At 39.6% G+C, this 15000-nt stretch overlaps 1 protein-coding gene across 6 annotated transcripts in view; it reads right to left on the bottom strand.

Moving 5' to 3' along the window:
• MYO9B (myosin IXB) overlaps positions 1-15000 on the bottom strand; it is a 201472-nt gene that overhangs the window by 82427 nt on the left and 104045 nt on the right. For all 6 annotated transcript variants that reach the window (XM_040321203.1, XM_040321187.1, XM_040321208.1 and 3 more), the window contains exons 9-12: positions 14124-14240; positions 12182-12316; positions 7429-7550; positions 1414-1555 (exon numbers count right to left, since the gene is read on the bottom strand). In XM_040321203.1, coding sequence (XP_040177137.1) covers positions 1414-1555; positions 7429-7550; positions 12182-12316; positions 14124-14240 — 516 coding nt within the window. The remainder of the gene's footprint in view (positions 1-1413; positions 1556-7428; positions 7551-12181; positions 12317-14123; positions 14241-15000) is intronic.

Genomic DNA, 15000 nt, shown 5'->3' with positions numbered 1-15000 from the left:
TTTCAGATACATGCTGAACTGGCCAAAACTCGGCCGTGGGTGACCCTGTCGGCACCATCCAGCTTGAGAAGTTGATTGAAGTCAGATGCAGTCGCTGTTCGGACATTCAAATAGCCACAGGTAGTCATGGGTTTGGAGCGTGTTCAGATCGAACCCTCCAGTGCACACCTCAAATCATAGGCAGTGAGGTATTTCCTGACCGGCAGCTGTACATGCGCACGCTGCCTATGATTGGTGGTGTGCAGTGCCGACTTCCTGGTGGGTTTGACCCGAAAATGCCCGAGCCCATTCTTAGCCACAGGTATCCTGGGCTGAACAAGAGGAAACAAAAACATGTATGGCCAATCTTAAGTCCTTCAGGCTAGAAATCCTTCAGTTAAGAAGCCCAAGCATGGTTATAAGAATTATGCTGACCCACCACAGTAGGCCGAATGCTGGATGCAAGGTAATTTCCCGGGCATCAAAAAAGTTAATGCCCCAGTTAATATATAGAGGGCGCTAGACCACTCAGTGATACTAATTAATATTAAACAAAGTGATCCTGTGAATTTTTTTTATAATTATAGATATAATTATAGATATATAACTATCTGTATTAACAAATATATAATAAAGGTAATTGACAAAAAAAACACCGCACCAGACGACCCACACACGTACCGCACCGCAAGGTAGCGGTGACACGCCTGCAGCCCCAGTGCCGGGTAGGCACTTTTAAAGTAAGAGGCCACTTTGGCCATTGTACCTTGTTTTTTCTACTTTTATAATTAATAAATTTTTAGCAATATCACACTATTGGCATCTCCATTGCCTTTTTGTTGTTTCATATCCTATCTGGAATGCCTGGTACCGAGGTTCTAATTTGGTTTTCCTGTCCGATGAATATGCAGGCACAATCCTGCATAAGTGTAACAGACTATTGTTTAATTATAATAGTCCAATGTTTCTGGTAAGCGCATCTTTTTGCTTCAACACCATTAGTGGGTGATTAAGAAGATTGGATTTGTGGTGACGGCTTTCCTCTCCTTTTTCACATAAAGAAAAAACAAAAAAGAAGACTTGTTTATACATGTGTGATGCATTGATTGAACACACTATTGGGACTATATGTTTTTTTGACACAGAGACACTTTCGAATGTTTTTTTTGTCAATTACCTTTATTATATATTTGTTAATACAGATAGTTATATATCTATAATTATACATTTTTTTCACAGGATCACTTTGTTTAATATTAATTAGTATCACTGAGTGGTCTAGCGCCCTCTATATATTTTCTCATTTATCACAATCAGTATTGTTTTTGAGGTGCAGCTTTTGTATTTTAGCTAATTTAATTTTATTTGTTTGGCGCTGAATTCATTTTTTCAATGCCCCAGTTAACCCACCAAAAATACAACTTAAATGCTGACCTTGATCTGGTACTTGACTTTGCCTGCAAAGTGACGAATGATGAATGCAGGCTCCATGACAGGTGTTCCCACAAAATACTTATTATCCTCATGCTGCTGCTTGAACTTGGCAAGCAATGTGCGGTAGGTGGCATGGGGGAAACTGTGATAACAGAAAACACAATTACTTCTAAAAAAAAATAGACAGAACATGGGAGCAAAAGGTTGAATGTCTGGCTTCACGTTACCAAAATCACACAATAAAAAGGCACGCACTGGCAATCATGGTAGCACTATGTCAAAATACAATGTAGCCACTAGCAGCATCTTTGGTGCATGTTTGGACACAATGTATCAAACAATCCCTTTTTTGCATCGCACCAGCAGGTGTGCAAATAAATAGCACGGATAGCCAAGGAAAGTTTTAGGAGTACTGGCTTACTAGGAGCAGTTCATTAACCAATCTGCCAGTTCATTAAAAAGATAAGTTCACCTTTGAAAAAAATAAAAAATAAAATAAAAAAAAGTAGATAAATGCACCTTTTGCTAGTTAAAAAAAAAAAAAAGGAACTAGGAACTATCAGCAGATCAAGGGTGCAGTGCAGGACTCCTACAGACTGTCTGTGTACGCTGTCTGCTTGTACCCCATACGGTGAGTGGCTGCAGCAACAGAAACATATTACATCCTAAAAACGGGTGGAACATGTTCCCAAAGGTGAGCTTATGGTTTAAAGTAATGAAGTGCATCTGTTGACTATATAGGAGCCAATTTCTTATATATGACCTATGTTGTACAGTGCACTTTTTTGAAGGTCAGCTGACTCAAAAACTGCTTCAAGAACGATTTTGGAGGTGCTTTTGAAGTGCTTTTCAGGCGCTTCCCATTCATTTCAACAGAGATGGGCGCTTTTGAGGTGCTTTTTTGCGCTCCAAACATGCACCAAAGATGCTGCTTTCAGTTCACCTCCCCAGTGTAAAAACATTCATTAATTTGAATGGAAATAGGTTTTTGTGAGCTTATAATGTGTTTTTCTAGCTCCAAACCGATTGTAAAGCACCTCAGTGTGATGCCGCGTACACACGACCGTTTTTAATGTCATAGAAAACAACGTTTTTTTCTACGCGATTCTTGTCAAGCCTGACACGATCATGAAAAAATGCTCGAGCAAAGCGCGGTGACGTACAAAGCGTACGACGGCACTATAAAGGGGAAGTTCCATTCGGATGGCGCCACACTTTGGGCTGCTTTTGCGGATTTCGTGTTAGTAAAAGTTTGGTGAGAGACGATTAGCGCTTTTCAGTCTTTGTGCTTTTCAGTCTATTACAGCGTGATGAATGTGCCATCTGCATTACAAATGCTAGTTTTACCAGAACGAGTGATCCAGTCTCATAACTTGCTTCTGAGCATGCGCGTTTTTTTCCCCGTAGTTATAGCCTGAACACGACAGTTTTTCACAACGAGAAAAATGCTCTGGAGCCTAAACACGATAGTTTTTAATGACCAATTTAAAAAATGGCATTTTTCTCGTCATGAAAAACGGTCGTGTGAACGCGGCAAAAAAAGGGCTTTTAGTCATTTTAATAGTTCATCCATTTGCAGCAACACCCTGGTTTTCCATTTTATCATTTTTTTTTTATTTTTTTCCCCCCCAATTAGTTACAGTAGCATTTTAGCAGATACCCAACATAGAATTGCATACAAAACTTGAATATGCCTAGGTATTTTCATTTTAAGAGAATATTAAAATAAAATTTTGAACATTGTAATACTGATTAGACATACTTACATTACAGGAAATCTAACAAAGCCTACACAAGATATAAAGCCAAAACTTTTTTTACTTTTGAATACAGTTGTCCCCATTGGAAGATTTCTCTTCTATTTCTGTTCAAAATGTAACTTTCCCTTATTTTTTTGTCCCCATCACAGTTGGTCACAAGGACAAACAAAGAGAGGGGGGGGGGGGGGGTTATTCACTCAGTACTGGCAGCAATAAAAATACAGTGAGGATTTGGGGTTTAGAATTGAGACCCACACTTTAACCACTTGCTTACTGGGCACATAAACCCCCTTCGTGCCCAGGGGAAATTTCAGCTTCCACACTGCGTCGCTTTAACCGACATTTACGCGGTCGTGCGACGTGGCTCCCAAACAAAATGGACGTCCTTTTTCCCCCACAAATAGAGCTTTATTTTGGTGGTATTTGATCACCTCTGCGGTTTTTATTTTTTGCGCTATACTCGTTGCTATAATAAATATCCAATTTTTTTTTTTTTTAAATATTTTTTTTCTCAGTTAAGGCCGATACGTATTTGACGTATTTTTGTAAAAAAAAAAAAAAAAAAAAAATCACAATAAGCGACTGGTTTGTGCAAAAGTTATAGCGCCTACAAAATGGGGGATAGATTTATGTTTTTTTTTTTTTACTTTTTTTATTTGCTATTTTTTTGTCAGGGCTGCGATATTGCGGCGGACGTATCGGACACTTTTGACACAATTTTGAGACCATTCACATTTATACAGCAATCAGTGCTATAAAAATGCACTAATTAATGTATAAATGTGACTGGCAGTGAAGGGGTTAACACTAGGGGGTGAGGAAGGGGTTAAATGTATTCCCTCATTGTGTTCTTACTGTGTGGGGGGAGGGGACTGACTGGGGGAGGTGACCGATGCTGTGTCCCTCTCTCCCTGACAGCACGTGTAGCTCTGTGTTTACACACAGAGCTCCACGTCTCTGCTGTGTAACCGACGATCGCGCTCGTCTGGCGGACATCACGGGCGCCAGGCACTCGCATCGGCTCCCGAACGATGCGCCGGGCACGCTGTTTCCCCACTGCGCGCCCCCAGTGGCGCGCACAGGGAACAACAACAACAGGACGTCCAGGGACGTCCACCCGGCACTTGAGACGCACTGTGGACGTCTTTCGACCATAGCGCGGATCTCAAGTGGTTAAAAAAAACAATTTTTATAATGTAATTCCCCAGGGTAATCGAACTGCATAAAGCACTTGGTCCCGTTCCGATTGGTCCCCTTAATACACCGCTATATGCTGGCCAAAATTATGGCTGTTCTTGTTGGGGGAAGGTATATTCAGCACTGAGCTCTGAACCCTTTTTAAGCGAAATGGCCTGTCACCAATTTGAATGAATGATCAGTGCGGATTGTTAATGCCTAATAGTAAAAGGTCATTCAGAGCTAAAGTATCTGCCCTGTGTGTGTACAAGCAATCGGCAGATACATTACACAGACCAGCTGCTCTGAATGATCTTTTACAACGATGTCTGTACACACACACATGCAGCCTGGGTGATGGATCACAGAGCACTGTGTAAGCTTTAGCGATTTATAAATGAGCGATTGGTGGTGTCAAGCTGGTACCAATCGTTTATTCATAAAACTGGCAACTCCGTGCTGCAGCGCTGTGCATTTGTAAAAGACACACAGCACTGCCAGTTATGTTATCCGTTTTTGTGAATGGTAGCGCTGGCCTCTGGAGCGAGCCTGCTGCCAGAGACCAGAGCACTCAATCGCAAATCCATCTAATTTCTAGCAGCGTTGGTGAATGGAGGATGGAAAATTGTATGATCATGCTGCGTAGAAATGAACGAACAGATCGGAATGGGATCAAGTGCTATATGCACTTGGTTGCATAAGAAGTTTAAAAATACACACACACACATTTACCCCACAAATAGAACCTTTGGTGGTATTTGATCACCTCTTTTTTATATTTTGTTACAATACAATTTTGCAAACGGGTAATTTTTCTCCTTCATTGATGAACACTGATGAGGCTGCACTGATGGCCACCGATAAGGCAGCACTGATGGGTATGGATAGGTGGCACTGGTGGGCACCAAGAAGTGGCACCAATAGGTGGCAGTGATAGGCACTGATAAGTTACTCTGATGGGCAGCACTGCTAGGTGGCACTGATGAGGCACTGGCAGGGGGTACTGGTGGGCACACATGAGGCAGAATTGCTTCTTCCGATGTCCCTTACAAATAAGCCAGTGATCGGCTTTTTTTTTCTCCTCAAGCGGTCAGCGCGAGGATGAAAAAAAAAAAAAAGATTACATCATGTGATCAGCTGTCATTGGTTGACCACGTGTTAAGGGGCCGGTACCGTCTATTGACGTCCTCCTGGCATTTGGGGCCATCATTCGGCTATAGCAAGGGCTCCAAGTGGTTAAAAGACCAACATAGCAACCTGAGGAAGTTTGAGCTAGATTCCATTTGTAGCAATAATCATTGAATACGTTGGAAGAATAAAAGTTAAATAAATTAGCTTGTCGGAAAATACAGTTAAAAAGTCCTGTTTTAGCAAGCTAATTAAAAAAAAATTGTGATGGTCTAACAGAAAATATATTATTTTGGAGAACACTGGAACTTGAAGAACAGTTACAGCGGAGTTCCACCCAAAATGGAACTTCCGCTTTAAGCACTCCTCGCAATTTTTTGGGGGGGGGGGGAATAGAGTGGGTACCTAGTTTTGACAGCTACTTCCTGCTTCGGTTGTCCCACCGCCTAGGAGACTCCTCCTCTCCCCCTCCCTTTCTGCAATCTTCCGAGACACGTCACAGGCCCCAGAAGATTGCCTGCCCACTAAGAGAGCACAGCGCAACTCGTGCATGCACGATGCGCACCCGCGAAGCCGCAAGCTATCACAGCTGGGTGGCCACACTTGCAATGACGGCACCACGGAGAGGAGTTGGAGAGAAGCGAGGCTTCAGGCAGCCGCATCGCTGGACCGTGGGACAGGTGAGTGTTTATTAAAAGTCAGCAGCTACACTTTTTGTAGATGCTGAATTTTAATAAACTTACAAATGACTGGAACTCCACTTTAATCTTCAGCACAGTGAAGATGTATCTGAAAACTCCTATTACAGCACAGCTTACCCAGAGAATAGGAAAATATTGCATCATTGAAGTAAAGCTATCTTTCCTCCCAAGATTTGCTCAGTTGTGATATACAAAGTAGGGGGAGTGACTACATGGAGAATACAACATGGGGGGCATGAAGACAAAATGTAATTTAAAGTGGATGTAAACCAGATTCATGAAACTTGAGCTGGTCACATATGTACAGTGTTTTTTTTAATCTCTTTTCAAAGCCCTATGTCCCGTAGCTGTCTCCTGCTCTGTTCTCCTATTATCAGAATGAGGACTTCTGACAAATTCTCTGTCACATGTGATAAAAGCAGGAGTTTTGTGTTGGGGAGGTTGCTATAACAAGATTACCAGAACCCTGAAAGATTCAACAAACCGAGCTGAAAAAGTCTCTATCTATGAGGCCTTTCATCCATTCAGCTGTCTTGGCAGTATGCCCAGGCTTCACTGCAGTGCTAACCAGGAAGAGAAAGTCTAACAAGATCTGACCATTCTAATGAATATATAAAAGCTGAAGACAGCAGATATACATGAAAAAAACGTATGTAGGGAGATTTGTTTCATCCCTGTGTATCATCTGAGGCGGTTATTCACTGGGTATATGTGAGGGTTTACATCCACTTTAAACAAAAAAGTGTTGGCGTAAAACTACATGAGGTTTATAAGGTGTCCATAAGTGTTGGTTGTTTTGCTTAATGCTGGAATGTACTACTTATTACATTTTACAAAAACAAAATGACCGGAGACACACATTAAAAAAACAAAAGAAACACAGAGCAAATAAAATATATTTTAGAATAGTACCTTTTTTAGGAAGGGATAATACAAGTTATAACCTAAAATACATGATTAACACTAAAGCTGGCTATAGGACTGTCAGATTTCTTCATTCAGCCTAAAGGCTGAACCAAAAAAATCTGACAGCTTCTTCTATCCACCCTGTATGGGTGAAAATTTGCTTTCTGACCGATTCAATTTTTTTAATCAAAAGATGTTGGACAATAAGGGACTGACAGGGTTACCCACATAGTGAACTTTGCCTGGTTTATCAGGAACCCACCAAAATTTGCTTAGTATGTAGCCATCTCAAATCGTAACAAAATACAGACACCTTGTATGTTATGTGACTGATCTATACATACTTGCTTTCCTCGTCCAGCAGGTAGAAGAGACCCGTTGGCTTCTTGCTGATCAACTGTATGCAACCAACATTGTCTGTATAATCAATATTGTGCCAGCTAATGCCTTCACCTTGGTATTCCTCCTATAAAGCAAAGAACACTTTACTGACTTTATCAAAATAAGGTTTTTAACTACCATTAGTAGTGGCAGTAAAAGTAATCAAGTTTATTTCATTTTGGATAGAGAAAAGGAGGAGTGTTATAACCCCTGACAGACTTTTCTTTTAGCGTCCCATTGTCGATTATCTTTCACTTCCTGTCCTATAGCCAAACAGGATGTGAGAGGAAATCCCTGCAAATTAAAAATGTTATAAGCAACAAAGAACGGGGGGGACTAAAGCGCTGGTCAATACTAACAAAGTGGGGGTGAAAAAATTTGTATAAACTAACTAAATATAAATTAATGCAGCTCAAATCTAAATTGTGCTAACAACAAATATAGGAATGAATAAAGAAAGTGATGAGCGCAAAAATACGAATGAATGGTGCATAAACCACATCAAATGTGTATAATGAATAAAAGATTAAACAGTGAATGAGATCCTCCACTATGGAGGATCTAACATGAACACACAAAAAAACGCTGAAAGAGTGAAGTGTGTAATCAATGATCAGAGTAAACCGTGTCCAAAAAACACTAATGTGTTGATAAATAAAATACAATGTCCCAATAAAAGCAAAACAATTATGGTGATTCCTGAGTGAGAGTAAAGAAGCAATATGCTGTGGCTCGAACAGCTATTTATCACTGAAAAGTTGCCATTACAAATCGTGGCTAATGAACATTCCAAAAGGACAACTTGTCCGTATTAGACGTAATTGCACTAGGGACACTGATTTCTTGTCTCAAGCTCGCTTTATTGGGGAAAGATTTCAAAAGAAAGGATATTCGGAACATTTTATTCAGCAGCAAATTGAAACTGTTGCTGGGTTAGACAGGAAGATTATGCTACAAGGCAGCATGAGACCTCAACATAATTTGGAAGCACCAGCTATTGTTTTGGACTACAATATCCAACATAAGGATGTGGAAAAACTTTAGGAAATACTGGCATATACTAACTGCAGACAAACATCTAAAGAAGATTCTGCCTGCCAAACCTAAAATTGTCTACAAAAGAGCTCCTACAGTTCGGGACATGTTGGTCAAAAACGTAGTTGACCCGCCCCCTAGGAGTGGTTACACTTTTTTTAACAAAAAAGGTTTTTTTCCTTGTAAGTATTGCTTCGCGTGCTTACACACAAAAGGTCCTCAACTCAAGAGGACTGAATTTTTGGGTACCCATACTAATATAAGTTATCCGATTAAAGACTTTATTAGCTGCCACACGGAAGGTGTGGTATACGTATTACAGTGCACATGTAATCTACAATATGTAGGGAGAACCAAAAGACCACTGATGGTTCGAATCAAAGAACATATTAAGAACATATTAAAAGGTCATGACAAACATAATGTTAGCAGACACTTTGATCAGGTCCACAATAGAAATCCACGTCACTTGTCATTTTGGGCCATTGATAAGTTTAATAAACCATGGAGAGGGGCACATTTAGTGAGAACCATTAGTCAAAAGGAATCGTTATGGATACACACGTTACATACACTGGTGCCCGATGGGTTAAATGTGGACTTTGATGTCAACTGCTTCATTAGTAATTTTTAATTTTGTCATTGAAGTTTCATTTAATGTTAACTGATGAGATGTTAACTGATGAGATGAAGCTACACTTCGGTTTAGTCCTGGTTTTAAATTTTTCCACCCAGTCCGTGTCTTATGCTGGATCAAGCCACTTTGGGACGAGGGTGGATTAGTTTTAATATTTTAATATTTTATTCTATGTTAACACTTTTATACCTAGCAGAATTTAGTGTTTGTTATTCTACGGATGGTACATATAAGTTTATGTGCTTATAACTTATACCACGTAGTAATATATATAATTTTATCTTATTATAAATTTTTATCTATTTATATACCATATTTTAATATTCATGTGAATTTTATATATATATTATATCTATTCGATGGTGATAAATCCCCCCTGGTTCAATCATCCACATAATATTTATATACAGCTGCGTTTATACACGCTCTGTAATATAATGCTTTGTCTAATTTCATTGGCAATTATCATTGTGTACTATACAGTGGTTGTCCAGTTCTTGCATTAGGCGATCCAGCATATGCTGGTTTTTGTCTATTGTTGTCCAGTATCCCACTGAACACACTTGCCCATACCAAACGGCCAGGTCACTGTAGTGTTTCCCACACTTAAAATGGCCGTGGTGCGCTCTAAGGGCATCCAGTACTCAAAATGGCCGCATTCAATTTCCGCTTTTGGTTCTATTTAATGGGAGCTATTCCAACCAATCCCCAGACTCTGATGAAGTCACGTGCCGTGACGCAACGCGTAAGGCATTTTGGACGTAACCGGAAGTGACGCGGCATCTTGTTTAACATCGCCTCTCGTCACCACATGTTGCTGAAATTTTATCCTTATTTTCATTTTAAATTTTCCATGTTTGGACTACAATTTTAAATCCTTTGTTTGAATAAATATATCCCTGTTGGGAATTACTTCACTATGGGAGTTTTCTTCTGTTGACATCTCTGGCCAATATACGGATACGGCGTGGCCATCTTGGTGAAGCCCAGGAACCTGTACCCAGTGGTAAAGACATGTCTCTGGAGGGAGTTCCTAGACACCGCAGACCATCCATTGGAAGAGGAGATCGAATTGCAGGCTATCCATTTGAGGATTTCCAAGGCTGATTACCCTGTATGGGGGAGGTAAGCGGATTGTGAGCCCACCTGCCGTGTGGATGTTTCCATTATTGCACAAGAGCCACAGCATATTGCTTCTTTACTCTCACTCAGGAATCACCATAATTGTTTTGCTTTTATTGGGACATTGTATTTTATTTATCAACACATTAGTGTTTTTTGGACACTGTTTACTCTGATCATTGATTACACACTTCACTCTTTCAGCGGTTTTTTGTGTGTTCATGTTAGATCCTCCATAGTGGAGGATCTCATTGACTGTTTAATCTTTTATTCATTATACACATTTGATGTGGTTTATGCACCATTCATTCGTATTTTTGCGCTCATCACTTTCTTTATTCAAATTAAAAATGTTACCAAAACTAGTGTCCCCATTGGAAGATTTTCCCAATGACTTTTCTGGGGACAACCCAAATAATGTGATGTTCTTTCATTTTCAATGATAATGGTAAACAGGACAAATAGAGGCTAAATCTCCTTAACATGGGCACAGACAGCAATAAAAAAAACTAATAGGTGTTCTAATCCATCTCCACCTGATCCAAAACTAAAAAAAAGTTTTGCCTTTAGTTATACTTTAAAGTAATCTAGGACAGAAGGAGTTTAATTGGTATTGCTCATGTCGACTAAATATTTTCTTTCCAATTTGCTGTAGGAAAAAAAAATATTATAATAAATAAATCAAGATTGCAATGTCGTATCATCTTTCCTTCTTTCAATGTAATACAGCACCTAAAAGTTAGGCATGCAATAAAAATCACTGGATACTTAAATGTATATGTCAAGGCCATATGAAAAAACTGTTTTAGCGCAGTTATCCATTTAAACATTGCAAGGACAGAAAAATAACCTTTGAGGTGCCAGAAATAGAGTGTGTTTCAACTTTCCTGTTTGTGCCAACAACACAATGAGGTTGGTTTATTATTATTGTGTGTGCGTATATAGTGTGAATACTCACCATTTCTCCAGTATTGTGCAGATTATATAAGTAAAAACAAATTTCCTTTTCACATGATTGGACAATTGAAGGCAATATTTACAGAATTTATTGTGTGAAGTTTAAATCCTTTGGTAAATCAGCCTTAGTGCCTGTTTAGCTCTGAAAGATATGTCATGCTCAACTGGTCCATTTCAACTTATTTCCTACTTTTCTTTAATGCCTTTATATTTTTCTAACTCTATCTCCTCCACTAGCTTTTTTAGTTCAGTACCCCGTTTTCTATACTAACATGAATACAACCACTTTGTTTCAGGGTTCTAGCATCTAATAATACGTTTTTCTACAAGTGTCTTTTTCCAAATTATGTTTATTCTAATTTTACAGTATTAATGAGAACATAGAATGAGATATTGGATGAGACACTGGATTTTGATTTTCAGAGTGCTTTGTACTATGCTTTTTTTGTATATAGCTTTTCTCCAGGAATTTAACTCCAGTAACTAAAGTGGTAACATTGTCTAAACATTTTTTTACCTTAATACATTCCTTGCAGTAAGGTAATAAAATGTACCCCCCCTCATTTACTTACCAGAGCCCAGTCCAGTGCTGTACCAGTCTGCAGTTCTTCTCTCCCCTCACTTTCTGGTCTCACTGGCTTTGCTATTGGCCCTGGCTGCTGTCAATCAAAGCCAGTGACGAGGGAGCAGAGGTGGTTGTGCCAAATCCTGTCATCTGTCTCAATAAAAGGCAGACAGTGGGGCTTGGAGGTGAGCCTGCACGCATAGAAAGTGCCTTTCTATGGGGGCACGTGCCAGAGAGGAGGAGCCAGGAGCACTGGCAGGGGATCCGAGAACGGGGGTGGGGGTGTTTGGGGACGCTCTCTATTAAAAAAATATCATTTGAGGCAAGAATGTCTCCCTTGCAGCAGATTATTGCAGTCAAATGTATATGGGTAAAGATGTAATATGATTTTATCTCTCACCTGCTCTAACTTGAAGATATGCTGATTGAAGTAATACTGTAGCTGTTCATTGGCATAATTAATGCAGAACTGTTCAAAGCTGTTGTTTTCAAAATCTTCAAACCCAAAAATATCAAGCACTCCAATTGATAGGCACTAAAGAAAAGAAAGACATTAAAAAATTAGCGTGCACACATCTGTTAAAATTACACTATGCCTTTAAATAGATTTAGCCTGTATAAAAGAGCCTGACAATGTAAAATACCATTGGACTATTTGGACTTGGGGTCCATTTCCCTGCTAGAAAAGGAATTTAGTAGCGTAGTGAAAAGTAAGAAGAATTTTATTTAATTCGGCACCAAGCTAATAAAAATGTAAACTACTAGTCATGAAATTCTATCCAGAATAGGATCAAGCACATTTATCATCCTATAGATAGAGTCCTGATCAAAAGTTTAAGACCACTTGAAAAAGGGCAAAACATCATATTTTACATTGTTGGATCTTAACAAGGTTCCAATTAGAGCTTCAACATGCAACAAGAAGAGTGATGAGAGTACCCATGAGAGTGAGCCAAAACATTTTTTGAGCATTCAATTTAATGAAAACAACGAATAAACTGAAACAGGCTGTTTTTCAGCTGATCAAAAGTTTAGGACCACACCTCCAAAAAAAACCTACCCCCCCCCCCCCCCAAAACAGAAATCCAACTTCCAAACATGAACTCAGTAATGAGTAGCTCCGCCATTATTGTTGATCACTTCAAAAATTTGTTTCGGCATGCTTGATGCAAGCGTTTCCATGAGGTGAGTGGGAACATTTGTCCAAGCGGTGAAGACAGCCGCACGAAGGCCATCTACTGTCTGGAACCGTTGTCCATTTTTGTAAACTTCCCTTGCCATCCATCCCCAAAGGTTCTCAATTGGATTTAGATCAGGGGCACACACAGGATGGGCCAAAAGAGTGATGTTATTCTCCTGGAAGAAGTTCCTTGTCCTGCGGGCATTGTGTACTGTAGCGTTGTCCTGTAGAAAAACCCAGTCGTTACCACACAGACGAGGGCCCTCAGTCATGAGGAATGCTCTCTGCAACATCTGGACGTTTGACGCCCCTGCCCTTCCTGAAGCTCCATTGTTCCAATGAAGGAAAAAGCACTCCAGACCATTATGGCGCCCCCTCCACTGTGGCGCGTAGAAAACATCTCAGGTGGGATCTGCTTGTCATGCCAGTAACGTTGGAAACCATCAGGACCATCAAGGTTACATTTTTTCTCATCAGAGAATAAAACTTTCTTCCACCTTTGAATGTCCCATGTTTGGTGCTCTCTTGCAAAGTCCAAAAAAGCAGTTCTGTGGCGTTTAAGAAGACAAGGTTTTTGAAGACGTTTTTTGTTTTTGAAGCCCTTCAGTCTCAGATGACGACGTCTGATGGTTATGGGGCTGCAGTCAGCACCAGTAAGGGCCCTAATTTGGGTCGAGGATTGTCCAGTGTCTTGATGAGAAACCCTGCTTATGCAGTTCAGCAACCCGACCATGTTCAAAAAGGGAGAGTTTTTTTGCCTTTGCCATCACAACGTGTGACTACCTGACAGAGAATGACAATGAATCCACATCTTTGCACAGATTTGGCCTTTTAAAGGCATGTGGTCCTAAACTTTTGATCAGCTGAAAAACAGCCTGTTTCAGTTTAATCGTTATTTTCAATTAAATTGAATGCTCAAAAAATGTTTTGTCTCACTCTCATTTCTTCTTGTTGCATGTTGAAGCTCTACTTGGAACCTTGTTAAGATCCAACAATGTAAAATATGATTTTTTGCCATTTTTCAAGTGGTCTTAAACTTTATCAGGACTGTATAAAGTGGCATGACAGAATATTTTTTTTTCTTTACCATATGGACCCTTAGGCTTTAGATGAATACATTGTTGCATATTTAAGAAGCAGGACCTCTATGTTGTTTACTCACACTGACAGACTCTTCCACGTCCTTTTTGTTGAGCAAAGCATGGTTTATTCGGAGGACTATCCAATCAAACAAGGCACTGTACAGAGATTTTGCCATTGAATCACGGGCAGTGACAGCCTGAAAGAGATTTGCAAGTGGTCAGCTTATGTGACATGAAAACAGAAAACAGTTTCTGTTCAGCACAGGTCCAATAAAGCGACCTTTATATATTGTGAAATGTAAAAAATAAAAAAAGTTGAAGTATCTGAATATGATGCAACTTTATATTGTGCTGCAGTATTCTACACATTTATAAATTCTCAGGTATACACCGTTGAAAAAAAATTAAATAAAACAAGGCATGACATCAGAAATGCAAAAAGGAGTGTCAGAAGTGATTTTTTTTCCTCATTTGGTATAAAAAAGGTACTAGTCTTGCATAAGTATTTTAACTGGCAGTATACGCAATCAAAATAGGTAAACTGCTAAAAAAAAGAACCCTGGATAATGCATTTTTTTTAATCCTTTCATTCACTTTCAACTCCTTAAAGTGGATGTAAAACCAAAATTTATGAAATTTGAACTGGGCACATATATCTGCAGTGTTTTGTTATCTCTCATCAAAGAGCTATGTCCTGTAGCTCTCTCCTGAACCGTTTCTCTTATCAGCCTGATAATTCCTGACAAATTCTCAGACACATCAGATAAAAGCAGCCTGAAATTTCTGTCAGGGGAGGTTGCTAAAATAGATTAGCAGGGAGCTGGCCCTGTTACAAAACACCTCTGAGAGTCTCTTGCCTGTGGAGAGTGGGGTGTCTATTTCCTGCAATTAGCAATTTTAGCCATCTTGGCTGTATGCCCAGACATCACACACTGTTAAACCGAAAGAAAAAATGTA

The sequence above is a fragment of the Rana temporaria genome, chromosome 1 (assembly GCF_905171775.1).
Source record: "Rana temporaria chromosome 1, aRanTem1.1, whole genome shotgun sequence".
In the NCBI taxonomy this organism is placed as follows: Eukaryota; Metazoa; Chordata; class Amphibia; order Anura; family Ranidae; genus Rana; species Rana temporaria.
The sequence above is the reverse complement of the archived record's forward strand: the minus strand, read 5'-3'. Positions and strand labels throughout refer to the sequence as shown.